A 22082-nucleotide genomic window follows, 5' to 3' on the forward strand; every position below is an offset into this window, starting at 1 on the left:
GGATTAGTTCTGTATCCCTCCAGCTATTTTTTTCTGCCTGTAAAACCACCAGTATCTGTGGCTTTTTAAAAACTTTACCAAAAAGAACAAGTGACATTACATTTTATTATACAGTACATATATTATGTGTAGTCCAGCCACTTGCTTTTTCTCACTCATGTTCTACAGCAACTCACAGAAACATTTTTGTTTTGTTTTGTTTTAAACAGATGGAAGGGAACTCAATATGTGGAAATGTAAGTTATTTAACCAAGCCCCTGCTAATGAACTTTACCTTGCACAGTGTTTCTGTATATAATATACAGACAATATTATACATTAGATAATGCTATAAGAGCCTAGAATTAGAGTTGCTTGGCCAAAGGGTATGCACATTTTCATCAGCCATGCTGGCCTCCTTGCTGGTCTCCCACACACCAGCCACGCTCCTCCTTGGGGCCTGGGCCCTGCCCGGGACCCGCCCCCACAGATCTCGCCAGTGGCCCACTCTCCCACCTCCTTTGAGTCTTTGCTCAAATGTCCCCTTCCCCAGAAGATCCAGCCTGACCAACCCATTGAAATAAGAACCCTCTCCCATTCCTGAATTCCCCGACTCTACTTTCTAAGTAGTCCTTACACCTGACATACAAAACAATGTACTTCTCATGTGTATTACAGTGTCTCTTTTCTTTCCCTTGGAATTTAAGCTCCATGAGGCAGGGTTTTGGAATGCATTGCTTATTGCTGATTCCCAAGCCTCTAGAACAGCGTGTGGCACAGAGTAGGTGCTCAATAAATATTTGTTGAATAAATCAAACAGCAGAACAGTTCTCAAACTGGTGTTTCAGTTCCTCTGCAGCTTGCGCATTCCTGAAGCGTGTCTCTTCCCTTGGGGCTGTGCCTCCTCACTCAGATGAGGGTCTGAGGGCCAGGCTCCCACCTGTCCCCCCACCCCAAGCACTGGACTCTGTCTGTGGCGTGGGGTAGGGTGGGAGTGAGCTTTGGGACTTTAGTCCACGGTGAAGCAAACATCACACTTATAGTCATAGATGAATGCAATAAAATCCCACAAATATAATTATGGACAAGTAACCCCAAATTGTCCCATGCCATCCTGGGATTACCCACAGGCCCAGAGACCTTGTGGTCGGGCATGCATCCTGGGTCATTGCATAGTAGTCAGTCATGTCTGCCAGGCAAGATCTGAGTGTCCTCACTTTGCCACAGCTACACCACTTTTCCTCCTGACGCATCTGGACTTGGGTCCCGAACCTTCTGGAGAGAGCTCGCATGGGGTTTCCCAGCCTTCTCAAACACTGGGCGAACTGTTGGACCGAGAGCCGCAGGCCGGGCTCTGACCACCAGGGCCAGCAGAGGAGGCCGGGTAGAGGATGGCTGTGGGGAGAAGGGATTCCGGTGCGTGTCTGTCCAGCCGGGATTTGTTCACACCAGGAAATCAACATCTGGTATTTCGGCTGATTCCGACGAGGGTTGCAGCTCCCGACTGCAGAGCGCCAGGATACGATGGGGCTTGCCCAAGGTCTCACTCCAGGAAACAGCCGAACAGCCGTCATCCCTCGTGCCTTGGGACAGACACTCCACAGGCAAGGAGGAGGCAGGATAACCCTCACCCACCTCACCTGGCCTGTCGAGGTTTGTTTCTAGGGGAGGGGTGGGGCAGGGCCCGCGCCGAGGCACACCTGGAGCCTGACCATCCAGAAAGTTGGCATTCTTGGGTTGAGCGTCCCCCATCCCCAGAGAGCTTCAGGGGCCAAAGGAAGTGAGTGACTTGGGACAGTCATGGGCCCTACCACCAGGCTTCGCCCATCGCCAGTCATCCCAGAGGTCTCCTCCCCCACAGCCACCCTCACGCACACTGTGAAGACAAGCGGGGGCAGGGAGATCCCCGAAACTCCACCCTGTCTTGGCAGGTGTGGCCTCGCTGTGACCCAGCTGGGCCTGTCCAGTCACCAGGATCTCAGAGCACCTTGTGCAGCTGAGAGCCGGGTTGATATTTTATTTTATTTTATTTTATTTTATTTTTTAAATTTTTATTTTATTTTATTAAATATATATATTTTTAAATTTTAAAATTTTATTAAATATTTTATTTTATTTTTTTAAATTTTATTTTATTTTATTAAATATTTTATTTTATTTTTTATTTTATTTTTTTAAAATTTTTTAAATTTTAGTAAATATTTTATTTTATTTTTTAAATTGTTAAATTTTATTTTATTTTATTAAATATTTTATTTTATTTATTTAATTTTATTTTATTTTTAGATAGAGGGGAAGAGAGCAAGAGAGGAAGAGGGAGATAAACATCCATGTGTGGTTGCCTCTCTCATGTCCCCCATTGGGGACCTGGCCCAGAACCCAGGCATGTGCCCTCACTGGGAACCAACCAGAGACCCTTTGGTTCACAGGACGGTACTCAATCCACTGAGCCGCACCAGCCAGGGCAAGAGAGCTGGGTTTTAAGGAGGGCAATTGAGGCACCTGGCCAGGGCTGGCCTCACAGAGGGGCTTGGGAGTTTGGGCAGAGGGAGCAGAATCCAGCAACTTCGTGGTTGGGTGCAGAGCCTCCTGCGGGGGTGGGGGGGCAGGCCCTCCACACCCGCAGGTACAGTCAGGATGAGCACACAAGCAGAGCACCTCCCAGCCTGGGAGAGAGAGAGGGGCGGTCAGGAGAGGTGAGGAGAGCACTGGAGCGGGGGCTGACCCGCGGGGCAGAGCAGCAGCCGGGTTCCTCCCAGCAGGGCGGGGCCCCGGCCTCTCCTAGCAGAACCTGGCTGCCCATGCCAACTCAGTCCGCCACGCCCATCCTGCCTGACAGCCCCGGCCGGGAGGAGGCTTCAGCTCCTCTGCCTGGGCCGGAGCCGAAAGAGGGCCTGTGTGAGGCGAGGCTGGGGTGCTCAAAGGAAGATGCAGCCTGGCTGCAGCCCCCTGGGGCAAAGGGAGAGGGGACAGTCCCAGATTACATCCTGGTTTGGGCTTGGGGCTCGGAACCGGGAGAGGATGTGAATAAATGGGAATGATGCTTGAGACGAAGCCAAGTCAAGTGCTGGTGTCAGAACTGCATTGGGTCCTTGCCCGGGAAGAGAAGCTTGAGGAGGCCCGACTTGCTGGAGAGGGGGGCTTGCGGGCCCCCAGGCCCATTAGAGGTCTAAGTACTAGGTCTTGGGGAAGCCCCCCCAGAGGACAGGGTTAGAAGGGTGCATCCTGGTTTAGGAGAAAGAGGAGATGTGAGGGCAGAGAAAGGACCCCTCGTGCTCCCCACCCCCAGGCTGGGTTTCCAAAGCCAGGCCTGCCAGTGTGGACTTACTCATCCCTGAGCAGAAGGGAAACCAAGGAGGGCTCTGACCGGTCTGTGGGGCGGGGTGAGGTGTGGGAGTGGCAGGGTGCGGTGCTCCTGCTGGAGGACAGGAAGACTGCAGTAAATGCCAGATAAAAGGCTTGAGGGAAGTATGGGGGGGAGGGGGCTCTCCAAAGTACTGAAGTCCTGTGCTCAGAACCAGGAGACAATGCCACCCTGGCCTGTCTGTGCTGGGACTGGGCTTCCTCCCAAAGGGGTCCACCTGGCTTCTGCCAGCCTCTCCCGTTGGCTTTACCAGCTGGGTGATTCCCTAGTGGGACCAGCACCCCTCCTCCTCAGGGGCCCTCTGCGGGCTCTCCCACCCTCAGAGCCCAGCTCTCCCAAAGGGTGGTGGGCAGCAGGATCCCCAGACTTTCCCTGGGGTTCTCGGAGCACCCTATAAAAAAGGTGTCTGGGCTCAAGACACCTGGGTGGGAGTGTGGGGGGGGGAGGTCCACATGGGGACTCCTTGCCCAGATAGCCCCATGGGAGGCTACCCAAAGAATGGACCCTGGGAATATCACCGGACCCCAGACCTTACACCTGCCAGCCACTCGGATGCACAGATCGCCAGGTGTTTGGGCTGTGGGGTCTCTAAGGTGAGGTCCCTGCATCCCTTGCTGTGAGTTCCACCCCTCCCCCTTCACCACACACACACACACACACACACACACACACACACAGCCCTCACCAAAGGCGCTCCTGGGGTTAAAAACTTCCCAGCGAGAGGGGAGGGGGCTCTCTTCCAGACCAGGTCCAGGAATCCCATTCTGAGGACTTCGGGACTCAGGCACCCACTCTGCGGAAGGGACATCAGACCTGCGGGGAGGGGAGCGGCGGCTGGCCACTGAGACGCGGAGGCTCCCTTTCGAGGCAGCCTGGCTGGGCGTCCGACTTGACGCTGTCCCATCCCCAGGGTGACGCCAGATTCTTTGGAGCATCACCCCAACCCCAGCGAGGCGCCTACAGGCAGGGCGTGGGGCTGCACCGCCCTTGGTAATGACAGGGCCTGTGGCTGTGGGTGGCAGCCGTGGAGGAAGCGGGAGGGATCTGGCTATTTCTGGCCGGGGCGCGTCTACCCGCCAGGGGCCCGGGTTAGGCGGGCTTCCCAGCCTCTACCTCTGCCCTCCCTCCGGGATTCCGAGGCCAGGCGGGGAGAGACGCGGGTTGGTTGGACCCGAGGGGCGGGGTCACAGGCCCGCGGGGGAGAGGGGTGGGGCGGTGTCGCGGGCCCACCTCCGGCCTCCTCCGGAGGCAGTCCCTTCGAGTCTCCACTGCACTCTGCTCGAACCCGGCGCCGCCCGCCTGGTCGCCGTGCACTTGCGTCCCGCGGCGCCTCGCTCCCGCCGCGCTGTCCCCTTCCCGCCACGCCGCACGTCGGGCATGGACACGGGCCGGGACTTCCTGACCCTGCACGGTGAGTGCCCAGCTGGCTCGCGGGAGTCCCTGCGCGGGCCAGCCCTGCCGAAAGCCTTCCCGGCTCTGGGCGGAAGACCCCCAGCGCCCTGTCCGCCCTCTGGCCCCGCCCCGAGCCCGCCCCTCGGCCCTTTTGTTGCTTTGGGAAAATCTCGGCCCAGGACTGGGGTGGGGCTGCTAGGAACGACCCGGGGCGTTTCCAGTCCTGTCCCCCAGGTCTAACCGGGGGGCCGGGGGCAGGGATGCGGGTCTGAAGACTTCCCCGAATACTTTCCCCGGGTCCCCTCAGCCTCCGGGATTCCCTCTTATCCCGGTCACGCAAGGCTGGGACCCAGCGTCCAGCACACGCACGGAGGGAGGCTGAGGAGGGGTGGAACCAGCATCCACAAATAACCGAGTTGTCACCCCGTCCGTCCGGGCCCAGCTCCCCAGAGCTCAGGCGTGCCTGGACTGCGTCAGGCCGCGTGGGTGTGGTGGAGGGGTGGGGAGTGGGGCCAGGACTTGTGTGCGAGGTTGGCGGAGGTCGGGCGGTGCTCGGGTGCTCCGTGCTCCGTAACTGCCCGGTGCAGAAGTCACAGTCATCGATGCCCGGGGCGGGGCAGCCCGATCCCTCCGTCTGCGCACCCTCCTGGCGGGACCGAGCCCAGTCTCAATGTCTCAGCTGGAAACGCCTGAGCTTCCTCTCCACCCTTTGTCCAGCGGAGCTCTGTCTCTTGCAACCCGGACCCGAGTCGGGGCCGGCTCCTTGCCCTAACGCTGTCTCTCCAGGAGGGAGCGCCGCCGCGGGCTCCTGACCGTAGGGCCTGGAAGTCTTCTGGCTGGATGGGACCCCCCAAACTGGACCTGGCATCTTTTTGTTCCAGCCTGTGGGATTCACCTACTCGTAGAGAGCTTTCCCTGCTGTCCCCACCCCCTAGTCATCTGTCAGCTCAGCAAACCCCGCCCCTCTCACACCAATCACTGCTTCACTGTCTCTTCCTTGGCCTCCCAGGACGCTTAGGGTTAGAGACTTTAGTGCCCACTACCCATCCTTCTAAACCACACATAGAAATAACAGCTGGGAAAGAGAAACGCAGAACCCTGTAGCTGCCCACCAGAAACTCCAGGAATTCAGGGGAGTTCAGAGTTGTTTCCATCTGCCAGTCCCAGTGTTTCCCAAGTGGCCCAGACATGGTCCAAGAGGCCCAGAGAGACCCTTGCTCAGTGCCTAGAGCTGTTGCCCTGGTACCAGTAGCCTGGGCTCCTCGAGGCAACCTCGTCCAGCTGGGTCATAGGATCCCCCCTCCTTCCAGCGCTCCCGCCAGCCTGGCAGGAAGGACACTGGCAGCTCAGAGGACTGCACTGGAGACCTCTGCTTTCTCTCATCAGCCCTCAGCTAGTGCTGTCTGCCCGGCACACTGCCGCCTCTGCCATGCCTGCCTCACACGTCAGACCGCCTAAAAGCCCTCTGCTTGCCTGGGAGCTGCAGCCTCAGCTCCTGTTGGAATGGGCTCCATCCTCAGGCACCTGCGCCCTCGTTCAGTCTCTCTCCCCTGGCGTCCCTGGGATCTTCCCTGAGAGGAAGTTGTGTGGAGGCTCATCCAGCGCCTCCCAGGCCTGTGGCAGGGGCTTGGCTACCCTGGCCTGTCCTGTTTGAGACCTGCCTCCCGCATGTCTGACTCTGTCCCGCCCTTCCTGCAGGGCTATCGTGAATGCTACAATCCCAGGCCATTTTCTTGGAGGCCCTGACACTCCTAGCTCATCACCCCAAATTACTTCCCTTGACTGCCTTTTGTCCCTGTTGCAAACCAGGCGGAGAAGCAAGAATGAGTTGAGGGGAACTGGTGGTGGGACAGGGTAGTCACTGTCCTGGGCTGTCTACACTTTCATCAGACAGTCTGTACCCCTTTCGCATTTCGGGTCCTGAAGCATTGGGCACGTGCTGCAGAGAGCATGGTTGTTCTCTGGCTCAGCAGCTTGGGGTCTGCTACAGAAAGGCCCCCTCTGTTGGCCTGGTGAACTATGGGGGCCACTGGATATGAGATGTCCCTTCTGTCCTCGCCCCCAAATGCGTGCAGAGGCAGCGTAGTATAACGGCACAGATTCTGGTGAAATTCCTGGCATGGATTTTCAGGGTCATGTCTTGGATTTTTCATCTCAGACAAATCCCGTGATTTCACTGTGCCTCAGTTTCCTTATCTGTAAAGGGAGGGATAAGGACACTACCTACCTCATAGGATTGGTGTGAGGGCCAAATGAGGTAATACCCATAAGGCAATTAGAACCATGCCTGGCACCCAGCCTGTGCCGTGTTCCCCTAGGAGGTCCATCCCCCAAGTGACCATGCCCTGCGCGTTGTTTGCCTCATCCTTTGGGAGATGAGGGTGGGCCATGAGGTAGTCCCGAGCCAGAGACAATGACTAGAACTGGACTCGAGAATCAAGGGGCCCCTTCCCAAGCCTGAAGCCCTCTGGCTGATGTTCCAGGCCCCCAGCCTCCTCCTAACTCACGTCCTCTGCTTTCTCCGCTCTGGCCAGGGCCGCACTGGTTTCTCAAGCAGGTCCCCAGATGTGCCCGAAAGGACATAACCTCCCAGGGCTCTGTGCTCACTGAACACATCGCCCCCCACTAACTTTTCCTATATCGAATCCCTCCGGCTCTGCTGTAAGAACTGGCATTTGTAAAAGTGGAAGAAGGCAGGCTATAGGAAGGACCCGGCTTCACCTTGGTCCCCGGAGACCTGGGCACCAGTCCTAGCTTTGCCTTATATTGTGACCCTCGGCAAACCCCTTTGCCTCTCTGGGCCTGTTTTTTCACCCACAGGATTGTAATACCCATTTCACAGAAGACGCGAGGATAAAGCACCCACGGGCATCGGAGCTCTAGGCTGGCTAAAAAGTCAGTACCCCCAAGAGATAATGGTTCCAGAACCATCGTAGCAAGTTGGGGTGGCCAGCCCCCTACCCACCTCAATTGTGTTTCAAAGTTTTGTTTTGGGGGGTTCCAGGCCCACACGACACAGGCACACACTGATTCACATTGATGTAACTTTTTTTTTATGCCGTAGGCCACTTTGGCAGTTAGGTGAAGCTTGCAGACCACTTCTCAGGATCACGTTTTTAAATGCACTAAAGAAAATACATCGGGAAGCAAATCACATGGAGATGTATTTCTGCCTGTGGTCCTCCAGTTGAAAACCCTAGCATGGTTTCTCTGAAACAGAGGTTCCCCTGACACTCTGCTTCCCGCCCCTTTCCAAATGAATGACTTGTCTGTGCCCACGTTTCAGCTCATCTCCACTGACACAGGTTCTCACGGTTTACTCCCTGGGATACGGCTTTAGGCAAGTCACTGTGTGCTTCGGTTTGTTACTGTTGCTTGTCTGTGCTAATACCGGCTTTGCCAGTGACTCACTGTCAGAGCTGGTGGCTGGAGCTGAAGCCAGGCGAATGGAGGGACTATTCAGAGGCAGGGAGTAAGAAGAGAGCGAGTCAGGCTTGGAGCGGGTGGTGTCCTGACCTTGGCGCACAGTAGGGGCTCAATAAATAATCGCTGGGTGAAGAAAGGGAAGTTGTAACTGCCATGAAAGGTCCCACTGTTCCTGAGCACACTGGCAGCACAGTTTGGATAAAGTTGCAGTCGTCCTCATCTGTTTATCAAAGCCAGCCTGCGTTAATGAACTCATTTCAAGAACAGCATTTTTTTTTCTCCCCCAAGAATTCCATTCGCATTCGGAACCTTGGAAATTAACCCACTCAGGTGGGGAAACAGAAGGAAACAAGACGGCCTGAAGTTCAGTGAGGCAGCAGCCAGCTGAGTCACAATGAATTCTTTGAGTAATTTTGGTAAAATATTTGGTTGGCTAGATGGTCTGGCACAGGCTCCATCCCGTTCACCGCTGGGCTCTGCAGCCCAGGCCGCGGCGGGCGGGCCCTCCAGCACAGCGCCGTTCCTCAGCTCTGTCTCGCCCAACCCTTAGCGTCCTCCTTCAGCCCCACAGATGGTGTTTAGAAGCGAGGCTCAGGCTCTGCCCCCTGCCGGGACCCCGCTCCTACACCGCCTCCAAAGTCGAGGTTCCGCCCCTCTCGGCCGAACACAGCCTTTCCAGGGAGGCTCCCTCCCCAGGTTCGGCTTCCTGGGTATGGCTCTGCCTCCGCATCGCCTCCCAAGCCCGGCAGTTCCCACTGGCTGTGCCCTCGATCTGCTTTCTGGGTTCTGGTTTTCGCCACCCAACTGCTTCCTGGCTTATGGATTTGTTTCAGTCCGCTGCCCGGTCCTGGCTCCTCCTTCCCCGCCCCCCACGCCTCGATTCCGCTCTTGCCCCGCCTCCAGGGGTTGTCAATCCGGCCCTTCTGGGACGGGTTCAGTGGGCCTGGCTCCGCCCCTTTCAGCCCAGATTTCTCTCTCGCCCCGCCTCTAGGGATGAGGCTCCGCCCCTCCATCTGGGTTCTAGCTGCGTCCCGGCGCCTGGTCTCGGCCCCTGCTCGCTGCTTTGTCAGGCGTCTGGAGACTCCTGCATTGTCCCGGGCCAGACTCAGCGGGTGGAAGGGGCACTGCGGAGTATCATGCAGTTCCAGCGGGGCCAGGGCCGGAGCCGCAGCCGCTCCAGAGAGCTCTACCTGCAGGAGCAGAGCCTCAAGGTGGCGGCGCTCAATGGGCAGAGGATGGGTAAGGGTCGCAGGGAGCACAGAGATTTGTGGAGGCTGGGACGGCAGCTGGGGCAGGGCACAGACTATATATATGTTCCTGAGTTCAGGGTCCTGCCTTTGATCCCTGTTCAGTACTCCTGTGCGTGCGTGACCTTCTGTGGGACTGTGTTTGCAGGGATGGGCTGTGCGCCGTGGGTACCGGGGGCGGGGGATTGGTTACGCCTTTGGATATTCTTCAGCCCCTCCAAGGCTTTCTGCTCCTTGCCACCCCTAGACCCCCCCCCCCTTTATAGATTAATGAGGCACTGCTGGCTATGTGGCCTGCAGCGGAACTGGTATGACTGTAATCCAGTGAGATCTGCAAGAGTGTGTGGTCTCATGTGATGCTGGGCACTGTGCATGACAGATGTGACAGGGGGTGACCCAGGAGACTCTGTTATTTTGTTATGTTGTGTGTGTGGTCCACGTTTTCTGACAGTGCTACTTCTGGCTGTGTGCTGTTGAGTGGTGGCTGCATCGAGTCATGTTTCCCAGCACTGGCCTTGTGGGCAGGCTTCTGAGTCCTAACTCTACCACCTAATTTCCTTGAGGCTCAATGTCCTCATCTGTAAAATGGGTATAGCGATAGTGCCTTCCTCGTAGGGTTGTCGGAGAGACTAAATACATGCGCCAAGAACAGTATCTTGTTCAAATATTAACTATTGTGGTGGATGCTATTATTATCATCGTTATGATGATAAGGCACTGTATGTGGTGTGTCTGTGTGTGACTCCATGTAACAATGTGTATTACTGGGTGGCTCATTGTCTCTTCCAGACTGTGTGTGACTTTATCTCTGTGTGGCTGTGCACTGCTGTGGGCCCCAGGCCCAGTTTGTCCCCATTATGCATCACCCTGGGTGCATGGGCAGGATTCCTGGCATCCCCCTCAGCCTCCAACCAGCACCTGCAGCACCTGCAGCACCCCCTCCCCGGGGCCACCTTGCTGGGTGCAGCTGGCCTGGGCAGGGTAGTCAGTCAACCCAGGGGCCCCTGAGCTCAAGGCCTCTCACCACCACCCTCCTGCAGGAGAAGGCACTGCAGCCCGGTCAGTGGGGTTGGGCGAGGTCAGCGGGGTTGGGCGAGGTGGGCCCATACTTTCTGGGTGGTGTGGCGGGCGGCCCCGAAGCCTCATGAACAAAGGGGCCTCCCATGAGGCTCAGAGGTGGAGGTGCCTTCCCAGGTTTCCCAGTGACCCAGAGGGCCGTGGTTATCAATGCCCACCGTGGGACGGAGGTCTGTGTTCCGGAAGCCGTGTCGGCAGCCAGGGGGCTTATCTCTGCCTGGATGCAGACAGGGCCGCAGCCTGGCTCCGGGACAGGATGATCATGTCATCTCCTCACGGTGTTTTCCAGGACTGGAGGGTGGGGCGACCCTTCTACTTTCCAAGCCCTGCCCCGTTCCCATCTCTGCTGTGGGCAGTGGCTTGCCCTAATGTGTGCCCAGTTTGGGAAGCGGGGTTGGGGGCGTGACCAAGTGTAAGACGCCCCTCCCAGTTGCTCTTCAGCCTCAGCAAGGACTGCGGGATGCCCAGCAGAGGCTGAGGTGACTCCCTCCTCGGGCAGCCTGGGGGCACCCTTCCCCTTCCTCTGGTCTTGAGCTCCACAGGCGCAGCCGACAGTATAGGACATCCTGCCGGAGCCCCCTCCCCCTCCACTGGGCTTCCCCTGGGGCTGAAGGGCAGCTGGCTCACAGCGAAGCAGAGGAGTCTCCTGGAGTGGAGAGACTTGGGACAAAGGTGGGGGAGGGTCACATCAGAACGTCACCCCTGAGGAGGCTCAGAGACACTTCCTGCAACCCCGTTCTCACTGGGCGCAGACGAGGGAACGGAGACGCAGACTGGGAAGGGAGTTGCCTCAGTGGGTGTTAGCACCGGGCTCTGTCCCCGCTGGAAGCGGGAGACTGGCGCCGGGGGAAAAGAGGATGTGGTGACTGAGGCTTACGGAAGTGGTGCAGAAAGGCCTGTGGCTCCAGTGGGTGCGTGGGGCTGGCTAGGGAGTGGGGAGACTGAGACAAAGTGGCAGAGGCCATAAGGACTTGGGGAATCTGGGCTCGGGAAGGAATAGCCTTCAGGCCGAGGCACAGGCCCCTCAGGCTGGACCCACGCGGTCCCCGAAGCCACCACTCTGCTGCAGCAGAGGACACAGATTGCCGAGGCCACATAATTTTAGTTTGGGTATCAGACATGAGGGGCGATGGCCAACTAGCTCTGAGCAGAGCTGGCTACTGGACGACCCATGGCTTGAATATTTACAGATACACGTAGATACAGATACAGAGCGATGTGTGCGGATACAGCTGTTGGATGTATCTCTTTGAATCACAGCGATGGGTTGTTAAGGTTGGGGGTCTCTCCTTGATCACACTTGGTACAGGGTCTGCTGGGGAGGGGTGGGGGGAGGGCTCCCGGGGATCCAGGCCTAGCATCCCTTTGGTGCCTCTTGCTTGGGCCTGGTAGGACAAAGGGTATCATATCTTTGGGAGCCCACACCTCAGGCCAGCATGGGTCTCTGAGGGCTGCAAGAGAGGGTGCCCAGCCGCCAGGATTCTTGTCCTCGCTGTGAGGCTGGGCCAGGCCCCGCCTCAGATTCTGAAAGGGCTGCACTCTGATTTAGGGCTGCTATATCTGGAGGGGCCCTGGACCCAGGACTCTCAGAGATGGGGTGGGCAAAGAGGGACAGGGGCGTGACAGCAGGCCAGACACAGGCCGCAGTGGGCTCATCGGTCTTTTCTGGGGGGCAAGGATCAAGACCCAGTCAAGCAGTTCCGAGTCAGGGGTGGGGACAGCAGTGGTGAGGGAGGCAGGGGTGGGCACAAGGGCCCCACAGTAACCATGGTGTTGACACCAAGCACTAGACCTGCTCTTACCTCGGACCTCTCCAGAATCATCTATCATCTCATTTAACCCCAGACCTTCCCTTTGAGGGGCACGCTCTTTTAATCCTCGGTTTACAGACAGAGGGCCTACAACATGAAGTCACTTGTCCACGTGACACAGTCAGTCAGGAGGGGGACTGGACCTGGGCAGGCACAGGTGACTCCATAGCCGCTGGAGCTGGGAGGCTGTTGGGCTCTGTGACGCTCTGGAGTCCATTTCCACCAGGGTCCGCCCCTCTTCTTTCCTGCTCTGCCTGACCTTCTGGTCCTAGTTTCCTTTAAGTCACTCTGACCCCTGAGTGTGACCACGAGGGGCCCACTTGTCTTCGGAGCCAGGCTACTTCCAAGGAGTCTGGCCCCCGGGGGACTGGTGCTCTTAGATCAGCTGCTCTCCCTCTGTCCACTCAGCTGTGGGTAACAGGTCACTGTGTAAAGTTTGGCCTTGAGTGGGTAGGCACCCTGAGGTTCCACGGCCTCAGCTGGCAGTCACAGAAGACTTCCTGGTGGTGGCAACGGGGCAGGTTGGGGCACAGCTGAAGGAGGGAGAAGTGAACTGGGAGCTGAGGATGAGGCTGGTGAAAAGTGGGCTCTGAGAGGGTACGGAAGTGGGCGTGGCTAGCGTGGGGTCTGGGACAGCAGGGACACGGGAGGAGGTGGCATCTTACCAGCTCCGCCCCCTAGGCCTACAGGATGACAAGGACCTACAGGCACTGCTGAAGGGCAGCCAGCTCCTGAAGGTGAAGTCCAACTCATGGCGGAGAGAGCGCTTCTACAAGCTGCAGGAAGACTGCAAGACCATCTGGCAGGAGTCCCGCAAGGTCATGCGGACCCCGGAGTCCCAGCTGTGTGAGTGCCCCAGGGCGGTGGGGTAGGAGGCAGAGTCTGCAGCCCGTACGTGGATGGGGGCACCGATGCTGGCTGGGGGTGGAGGTCCGTCTGGGACCAGGATCACAGATAGGGAAACTGAGTCCCTGCCTGGTGGGGCATAGGGCAGTCACGCAATCAGGACCAGATGGGGGAAAACTGAAGCTGGCCAGCGTCTGGGAGAGGAGTCAGTTAAACCTGAGCTGTGGTCTGGGCTGGAGAGGGCAGTCATGGACCCAGGGCTACAGGTGGAGACCCTAAAGGCTTTGGGGGTTAGGGGTGCACACCCATGACCACAGATATGGGAGGCAGGCTCAGGGGCAGGGAGGGAGCTGGACAGTGTTATGTGCACTCACAGGTATCGGTAAGGGCAGTGTTGGAAGCAGGGAAGCTGGGCAACTAGCCCTCCAGGTGTGGTGAGGCCCAAGCCAGCCCAGTTGGGGCTGATAAGGCCCTTCTGGGTATGGGTGGCCAGGATGTGAGGTGGGGCCGGAAGGAGGCAGCCCTTCCCTGGGATTGGGGCCACAGCAGGGAGAGGGCGGCCTCGGCTGGGTAGCTCCCCCGAGGGGGTGGGTCTGAGGGCTTCCCAGAAGCTTCAGGAGGGGCCCGGGATCCCAAGGCTCAGGCCTGCAAATGCAGGGTGTTCCCTCCCGTGTCTTAGGAAGGAAGCTCTGGTGGCTGCCGCCCTTAATGCAAGAATGCCCCCAGATTCTGCAAAATGAGAGGCCTACTCTGCACCTGTACTTGGTGGGAAAATTTCAGACCAAGGCTATCCGAGAGAACTTTCTGCGCTGATGGAAATGTTCTGTATCTGTGCTGCCTGATACAGTTGCCACTAGCCGCCCGTGGTCACTGAGCACTTGAAATGTGGCTAGTGCGACTGAGGAGCTGAACTTGGAACGTTAGTGACTTTTTTTTTTTAACTTTTTTTTAATAATTATCATTTTCTTTTTTTTTAAAATATTTTATTTATTTATTTTTTAGAGAGGGAAGGGAGGGAGATAGATAGAGAGAGAGAGAGAAACATCAATGTGCAGTTGCTGGGGGTTATGGCCTGCAACCCAGGCATGTACCCTGGCTGGGAATCGAACCTGGGACACTTTGGTTCCCAGCCCTCACTCAATCCACTGAGCTACGCCAGCCAGGGCTAGTGACTTTTAATGAATTGGTATTTCAGTGACCAGTGGCTGTTGCATTGACAGTGCAGAGAGATCACTGCAGCTGGGTTTCACGGAGCCCAGACCTCTGGAAACCCCTCGCCCGTTCACCTGCTTAGGGGGGCAGGCTGGGTCGGCTCACTGGCAGGCCTGTGGGGAATGAGACCAGGTCCCAGGTAGGAGCAGGAAGATAGGAGGAAGGGGAGGGTCAGCCCACTGAGGGTACCCCAGGACGGGTATGCCAGGCCTTGGGACAGAGGGTGGGAACCTAAGAAGGTGTGGCCTCTGACCTGTGGCCTGTGGAGGGGCCGGGGGTGAGGCAGGACACAGGGACAGGGTCAGGTGGGGAGAGCTGGGCCAGCCTTGGGGCTGTGGCCCGCAGAAGGCTTCTGAGCAGGGTAGGGTCTGAGGGGATGGAGACTGGAGCGTGCTTAGAAAACCCCCTCAGGGGTGTGACCCTGACCTTGCCCCTGTGGCACCAGCCAGGCCCCTTCGCAGGCCTCCGCACTGATAGGGAGTTTCCTGTTAGATGCTGGCGGGTGGAGGCACCGTGGGAACAGGGTGTCTTGCACTCTGAGGCCTGGGGGTTCCTGGGAGCCCCCCAGCCAGTCTGTGTGAATGGTCCCAGTGTGTGTCTCGCGCCTGCTGGGGCTGCGCATGGGGGCAGCAGAGGAGGAGAGACTCAGGCCTTTCCAGACCTGCCCTGGCGAGATGAGACCCTCGTACTGGGATGGCTGTGCACGGGGAGGGGGAGCGGGGACGGGACTTCCATGCAGCAGACCAGGGTGGGCAAAGGTGCAGAGGCGAGGACGAGGGAGGGATGTGAGTGAGGGGGCTGTACCCCAACAGGAGCAGCTGCAGGGGCAACAGGGCTGGGGTCACGGTGTCAGGTGAGGACCCTGGCTGAAAGAAGCTCTCTCCCAGGTCAGAGCCACTGAGACTGGCCTTGGGCTCTGCTTGCCGATTGTCTGCTTCTGTCTCTGAGCGGGTGAGACTGTTGTCCCCAACTGTACTCTCCCCTCAGGGAAACTGAGGTCAGGTGAGGGAGTAGTGGGTTACCCCCACCCCGGTTCACGCTCCCTCTCTTCCCGATTTCTAAGTCTCCCCTGATCCTGCCACCACCAGCCCCCTGACCCCCACCCCCAACTCTGGTTCCCAGAGGCAGACGAGGCATTATCAGCAGCGAAGGCATCTGGACTTTCTCTCCGGTGCGGGTCGGGGTGCTGGCTGGGCAGCTCCAGGGCCCGGGCTTCCTGTTTTCGCTCCCAGCCTGGCTCAGCTGCAGCTGGCGCGGGGCCTAGTGGACACAGGAGGCTGTGGGCAGAGGGATTAAGCAGGGGTATCCCCCGAACCCTAGATGGCCATGGGCCCATATGCGCTACTCCGCAGAGCCTGCTGCCCAGGCCGGGCACACGTGGGGCCTGCAGGTGGCCAGGAGGCTCTGGGGCACTCAGGGTGTGGGCAGGCACCAGGAGGGACAGGTGGGCTTCCCACCAGAGCCGGTCTAGGACCCAGGACGGATGGACATGGATGGCTCAAGATGGGGGTAGGGCTGGCACAGAGTCTGGTGGGACTGGCTCCCAGGGAGATCAGGGAGGGTGCATTGGGGATTAGGGAGGGAGGCAGGGCCTTGCTGCTCCCTGAAGTTTGGAAGGCTCAGTCGGACTCCAGGGCCCTCCCCCTGGCTCCTAAGGGCCCGATGATGTCATCTCTCAAAACCCCAGTGGGTATGCTCCAGACTGCCTCTTGGGATCCTGGAGGGTTCCGCGCCTTCCCGCACCCTCCTTGCCAAGGGGCTCCCTGAGTTGTGGACACCTGTTGTCTGAGGGGAGAACGGGTCCAAAGTTAAGTCCGATCGGGAGGGGGTGTGGCCTCCTCTCCGTCACAGGCCCCAAGCTCCAGAACGGTCTCTCTGAGAGCCCTGCCCTGCCCCAGGCATCTCCCAGGGGCCCTGCCCCCTGCAGCACAGAAGCAGCAGGTCTGGGGTCCCAGGCGCCTGTCCCCCCTAAAGTCAGGCCCCCTCTCTGTGTCACTCCCTGTCTGTGCTCACTCTGCCCACGGCGGCTGCGCCTCGCATCCCTTCTCCAGCTCCGTCTCTGCCTTCCTCCTCGGAGCCTCCTTGCCCGCCCTCCTGCCCCGTCCTTTCTCGCTGGATCAGAGCCTGAGCCCCAGCCGCGCTCCGTCTCTACACTGCGCCCCCTTCCACTGCGGCCTCGGCCGCGTCCTGGGCAGGCACTGGCCGCATGCCTCTCTCTGCCCCCCGTTCCCTTCTTACAGTCTCCATCGAGGACATTCAGGAGGTACGGATGGGACACCGCACAGAGGGCCTGGAGAAGTTTGCCCGGGACGTGCCCGAGGACCGCTGCTTCTCCATCGTCTTCAAGAACCAGCGCAACACCCTAGACCTCATCGCCTCCTCGCCAGCTGACGCCCAGCACTGGGTGCAGGGTCTGCACAAGATCATCCACCACTCAGGCAACATGGACCAGCAGCAGAAGCTGCAGCAGTATCCTTTTCATGGCAGTGAGACCAGGCCCAGCCTGGGGATACTTGGCTCTGGTTGTCCCCAGGTCAAGCTGGAAGTATGGAAGCCACCCAGCTCGGACCATCATACCAAAATAATAGCACAGGCTGGGGGGCTTAAACAATGGAAATTAATTTCCTCACAGTTCTGGAGGCTGGAAGTCCAAGATCAGGATGCCGGCAGGGCTGGGTTCTGGTGAGAACTCTCCTCCCAGCTTCCAGTTGGCTGCCTGCTCAGTGTCCTCACAGGGCAGAGAGAGAGCACATGCATGTGAGAGAGTGCGGCGAGAACAAGCATTCCGGTGTTTCTTCTTATAAGAGCACTAATTCTACCATGTGGGTCCGACCTCATGACCTCATCGAAACCTCCCAAGGCCCCACGTCCACATACCATCATCTGGTGGGGTAGGGCTTCAATACATGAATTTGGGGGGAACACAATTCAGTCCAGAGCAGAAGGGAAGCAGGGGAGGTGCAGCCCCTCGATGTCCCCCTCTTCCCCGTCTATAACCAGCCTGGAGTGGGGAGACTGAGGGCAGTTTCCTGCTTCAATGAGACACCTAGTCTCTGACATTTTAACTATCCAGTGCTCCGGGTCAAGGCCGAGGGGAGGGGATAGAGCTAAGAGAGAAATGGAGGCTTAGGTGCCCCATCACGATAATGGGATCAGTGGCTTGAAATTTGTTGTTTCCTATAAAACAAGCCTCAAGTGCTGTAGTCAAGGTGGCTAACACCTGTGTATGGAAAAACCAGAGGATATATCTTGAAATGTTAACAGAGTTATCCCTGGGTCTCTGAGGGATTTGTTTATTATTCTTCATTTTCTAAGTTGTCTATAACAAACCCTTTTATAGAAAGATTTTTTTTTTTAAATCTGAAAGTGTTCAAAGCCAGCAAATAGAAAAAAGGCCGGGGAATAGGATGTAACATTTCCTCTCAAGAGGCCACTGGGTCTTGCCCCTGAAATTCGGATCCCGGCAAGTCAGGCCTGCAGGGAGCTGTGTGTACAGGTAGGCTCAGTCTACCTGGGCCCGGAAACTGACAATGGGCTTGAACCGTAGCTCTGGTTGGGGCCTCGGGGGTACTTGGGTCCCTGGGTTCTTTCCTTACTGCTTGCCCAGCTGGATTCACTCCTGCTTGCGAAAAGCTGACAAAAACAAGGATAACAAGATGAGCTTCAAGGAGCTGCAGAACTTCCTGAAGGAGCTCAACATCCAGGTGGATGACAGCTACGCCCGCAAGATCTTCAGGGTGAGGTGGAAGGGAGCCCTGGCCGTGGGGTCCTGGACCTGCGGCCAGGGCCTGCTCTGAGCCTGCCCACCCGGCTGTCCTGGCTTTGCAGGAATGTGACCACTCCCAGACAGACTCCTTGGAGGACGAAGAGATTGAGGCCTTCTACAAGATGCTGACCCAGCGGAAGGAGATCGACCGCACTTTCGCGGAGGCTGCAGGCTCAGGGGAGACCCTGTCGGTGGACCAGTTAGTAAGGTTCCTGCAGCACCAGCAGCGGGAGGAGGCGGCGGGGCCTGCCCTGGCCCTGTCCCTCATCGAGCGCTACGAGCCCAGCGAGAAAGGTGAGGGACTGGCCAGGGCCTGCCGCCTGCAGTCCCGGGGCCACGTGGGGTTTGGGAGACTCCTGGGGGGACTGCAGCCCGAGAGGAGGGAGTTGCAGGAACGCGGTGCCTCATCCAGCCGCAGGGCCTGGGTGCGTATTTGTGTGTCCCACGAAAGCAGGCAGGTGGGAGACAGGGCTCCTGCACCACTGCCTCTCAGTTCCGCCTTCACGGGGTTTCAAGGACCCTCCCGCAGGAAAGAGAGACAGGAGGCTGGAAAGGCAAACAGTTTCCCTCCTTCCTTCCCGATGCCCGCCCCAGGCCCAGCTTTGAGACAGGGCCCTGTCCCAGAGGGGGCTCAGCCTGCAGGCACGGAGGAGCAGGAGGTGAGGTCCTGTCCTCAGGGGCCTCGCAGTGTGGGGGACAGAAGAGGCGGCAGGGTCCCAGGAGGCGGCAGGCTGGCGGAGGGCTCTGACGGGCCCCGCCTCCTCCCTCCCAGCCAAGGCACAGAGGCAGATGACCAAGGACGGCTTCCTCATGTACCTGCTCTCGGCCGACGGCAGCGCCTTCAACCTGGCGCACCGGCGGGTCTACCAGGACATGGGCCAGCCGCTCAGCCACTACCTGGTGTCCTCCTCGCACAACACTTACCTGCTGGAAGACCAGCTCAGGGGGCCCAGCAGCACCGAAGCCTACATCCGGTAGGGCCTGGGGGCGAGCGGGGGCGGGGCTTGGGCGGGGCTTGGGCGGGGCATGGGCGGGCGGGGTGGGGGCGGGACCTGGGGGGTCCTAGCGCCGCTCTCTGCGCAGGGCGCTGTGCAAAGGCTGCCGCTGCCTGGAGCTGGACTGCTGGGACGGGCCCAACCAGGAGCCCATCATCTACCACGGCTACACTTTCACCTCCAAGATCCTCTTCTGCGACGTGCTCAGGGCCATCCGGGACTATGCCTTCAAGGTGGCCTCGCACGTAGGGAGTGAGGAGGGGCGGGGCTCGGGGTGGCCGACCCCTCGTAATCTGTCTTTGGATATCCAGGCGTCCCCCTACCCCGTCATCCTGTCCCTGGAGAACCACTGCAGCTTGGAGCAGCAGCGAGTGATGGCGCGACACCTGCGCGATACTCTGGGCTCCATGCTGTTGGACCGCCCGCTGGAAGGTGCCACCGCCAGCCTGCCTTCCCCTGAGGTGCACAGTGGGATGGGGTCCCCAGAGACGGGGGCAGGGGGTCTGGCTGGGAGGCCAGCTTGGTCTTGACCAGCTGGCCCTCCATCCTCCTTAGCAACTGAAGGGGAAGATCTTGCTGAAGGGGAAGAAGCTAGGGGGACTCCTGCCCCTCGGTGGGGAAGGTGGCTCTGAGGCCACTGTCGTGTCAGATGAGGATGAGGCTGCTGAGATGGAGGACGAGGCGGTGAAGAGCCGAGTGCAGCACAAGCCCAGGGTTCGAGGGGAAGCTGTGGGGGAGGGCAGCCCCGGGGCCCTCCCCTACCATCACCCCTCTCATCCGGTGGGATGCTTGCCTTGTCTCCATTCTCCGTGGCTGCCACTCAGACCCTCTGCCCCCCTCTCTCTGTCTGTCTCCCTCTCCCTGTCTCTCTGTGCCTGGGTTCCTGGCTCTCTCAGTGCCCATCTGCCCCAACCTTTGAGTCTAACCCGGGCCTCCCCGTGGCCCCCAGGAGGACAAGCTCAGGCTAGTGAAGGAGCTTTCCGATATGGTCATTTACTGTAAGAGCGTCCACTTCCGGGGCTTCTCCAGCCCCGGCACCCCAGGGCAGGCTTTCTATGAGATGGTGTCCTTCTCCGAGAACCGCATCCTCCGGCTGCTCCAGGAATCAGGTGAGCGCGGGCCCTGTACCAGGGGTGGGGGTGGGGGGTGGGAGTGGGGGGCTGTCTGCTCTCTGACCGTGGGGCTGGCTGGGGTCTGCCCTGGCTCCACTCCCCTGGGCAGAGCTAGCGCTCCCCACTGTCACCCGTGGAGCTGGTGGGAGGGACTCAGGCAAACCTGCACTTCTGACCATCCTCCCCCCGCCCCCTCCCCCGCCCACCCTAGGAAACAGCCTGGTCCGCCACAACGAGAGCCACCTGAGCAGGATCTACCCTGCGGGGTGGAGAACGGACTCCTCCAACTACAGCCCCGTGGAGATGTGGAACGGGGGCTGCCAGATCGGTACGGGCCGCCGGGGCTGGGAGGAGGCCTGGAGGGGGGTTTCAGTCCGGAGGGCCAGGGAGCAGGAGCCTGCGGGGACCCAAGCGGGGCCGGATGCAGGGATCCGTGGGCTCAGGAGCAGGTGATGTTGATTTGGAAATAGCCGCCTACCTGCAAGGCCGCGTCCGAAACCCCATAGGCAGCCCGCTAGTCCTTGAACTTGGGCACCAGAAATGGAACGTGAGGCTGGTGTGCCGGGTCAGTGAGAAGGGCTGTAGGCATTGGACTGGTACTGGACCCTGCTTCTGCCGCACCGTGTCACTCAAAGTCCTCGTGTGCCCCGAGCAGGCTGGGCTCTAGGGCCCCTGAAGCCAACCCACAGCCCGTGCCTGCTCTGTCCTACCTGTAGTGGCCTTGAACTTCCAGACACCTGGAGCGGAGATGGACGTGTACCAGGGCCGCTTCCAGGACAATGGTGCCTGTGGGTACGTGCTGAAGCCGGCCTTCCTGCGAGACCCCGGCTCCGCCTTCAACCCACGTAACCTGGCTCAGGGGCCCTGGTGGACGCCGAAGCGGCTCACTATCAGGGTATGGCCGGACGCCGAAGGGGCAGGATCCCCTGGGCCTCCCTCCCCCTCATTACCACTCCCGAACCCTTAATTGTCCATCGCCTTCCCTCAGGTCATCACAGGGCAGCAGCTGCCAAAAGTCAATAAGAATAAGAATTCGATTGTGGACCCCAAGGTGACGGTGGAGGTCCACGGTGTGGGCCGGGACGTGGCCAGCCGCCAGACCGCAGTGGTCACCAATAACGGTGCGTGCTGGCTCCGGGCAGGGCCCGCTGCCGCCGCGGTGTCAGTGCCGCTGACGTGATGCCTGTCCCCCCAGGTTTCAACCCCTGGTGGGACACGGAGCTTGAGTTCGAGGTGACCGTGCCGGAGCTCGCCCTCGTGCGCTTCGTGGTGGAGGATTACGACGCTTCCTCCAAGAACGACTTCATCGGCCAGAGCACCATCCCCCTGAACAGCCTCAAGCAGGGTGCGTGCTGGTCGAAGTGGGGGGGATGGCAGGGTGGGGGCAGGCAGGGCCCGGCCTCTCTCGGGCTGGGGTGGCTGCCCCTTGAAGCATCCTCCCCGAGTGACAGGAACTCTCTCTCTCTGTGCTCCTCCCCACCCACTCACCTGCCAGGATACCGCCACGTCCACCTCTTGTCCAAGAACGGAGACCAGCACCCATCCGCCACCCTCTTTGTGAAGGTGTCCCTCCAGGACTAGGCTCGGGGGCGAGCCAGGCCTCTGTCCGAGTCCCGGGGTGGGGCAGGCGCGGCTGTTCCAACCTCCCTCTCGGAGCACGGAGCTCGGAGCTCGAGGCCCCACGCTGCCTTCAGGTCTAACTTATCGTCTGCGCGGCCACCTGCCCGGGGCCCTGGGTCTGTGCTTGCGTCGTTAGGAACAACACTGCAGCTCTCTCCACCCTCTGGCCGGCCCTCGGTTGAGGGTTTTTATAAAGATCCTAAGACTAAGTCCCGTGGTCTCTTTGCCTGCACAC

The 22082-nt window shown here is 59.1% G+C and overlaps 1 protein-coding gene across 2 annotated transcripts; it reads left to right on the forward strand.

The window, feature by feature from the left end:
* The first annotated feature begins 4533 nt into the window (after positions 1-4533).
* On the forward strand, positions 4534-22056 carry PLCD1 (phospholipase C delta 1). Of its 2 annotated transcripts, XM_045857204.1 has the most exons (15): positions 4536-4754; positions 12978-13142; positions 16595-16823; positions 17962-18091; positions 18183-18414; positions 18893-19094; positions 19204-19348; positions 19427-19576; positions 19671-19829; positions 20065-20224; positions 20439-20555; positions 20944-21122; positions 21216-21348; positions 21423-21572; positions 21723-22056. In XM_045857204.1, the coding sequence occupies exons 1-15, from the start codon at positions 4721-4723 to the stop codon at positions 21806-21808; spliced, it is 2271 nt and encodes a 756-aa protein (XP_045713160.1). In that variant the 5' UTR covers positions 4536-4720; the 3' UTR covers positions 21809-22056. The 2 variants fall into 2 exon arrangements, with proteins under 2 accessions (XP_045713161.1, XP_045713160.1); XM_045857205.1 differs by lacking the exons at positions 21423-21572; positions 21723-22056 and having other exon boundaries at positions 4534-4754; positions 20883-21122.
* Positions 22057-22082: the final 26 nt, after the last annotated feature.

Source organism: Phyllostomus hastatus, unplaced genomic scaffold, assembly GCF_019186645.2.
Source record: "Phyllostomus hastatus isolate PE091 unplaced genomic scaffold, TTU_PhHast_1.1 phas_scaffold_129, whole genome shotgun sequence".
Taxonomy (NCBI): domain Eukaryota; kingdom Metazoa; phylum Chordata; class Mammalia; order Chiroptera; family Phyllostomidae; genus Phyllostomus; species Phyllostomus hastatus.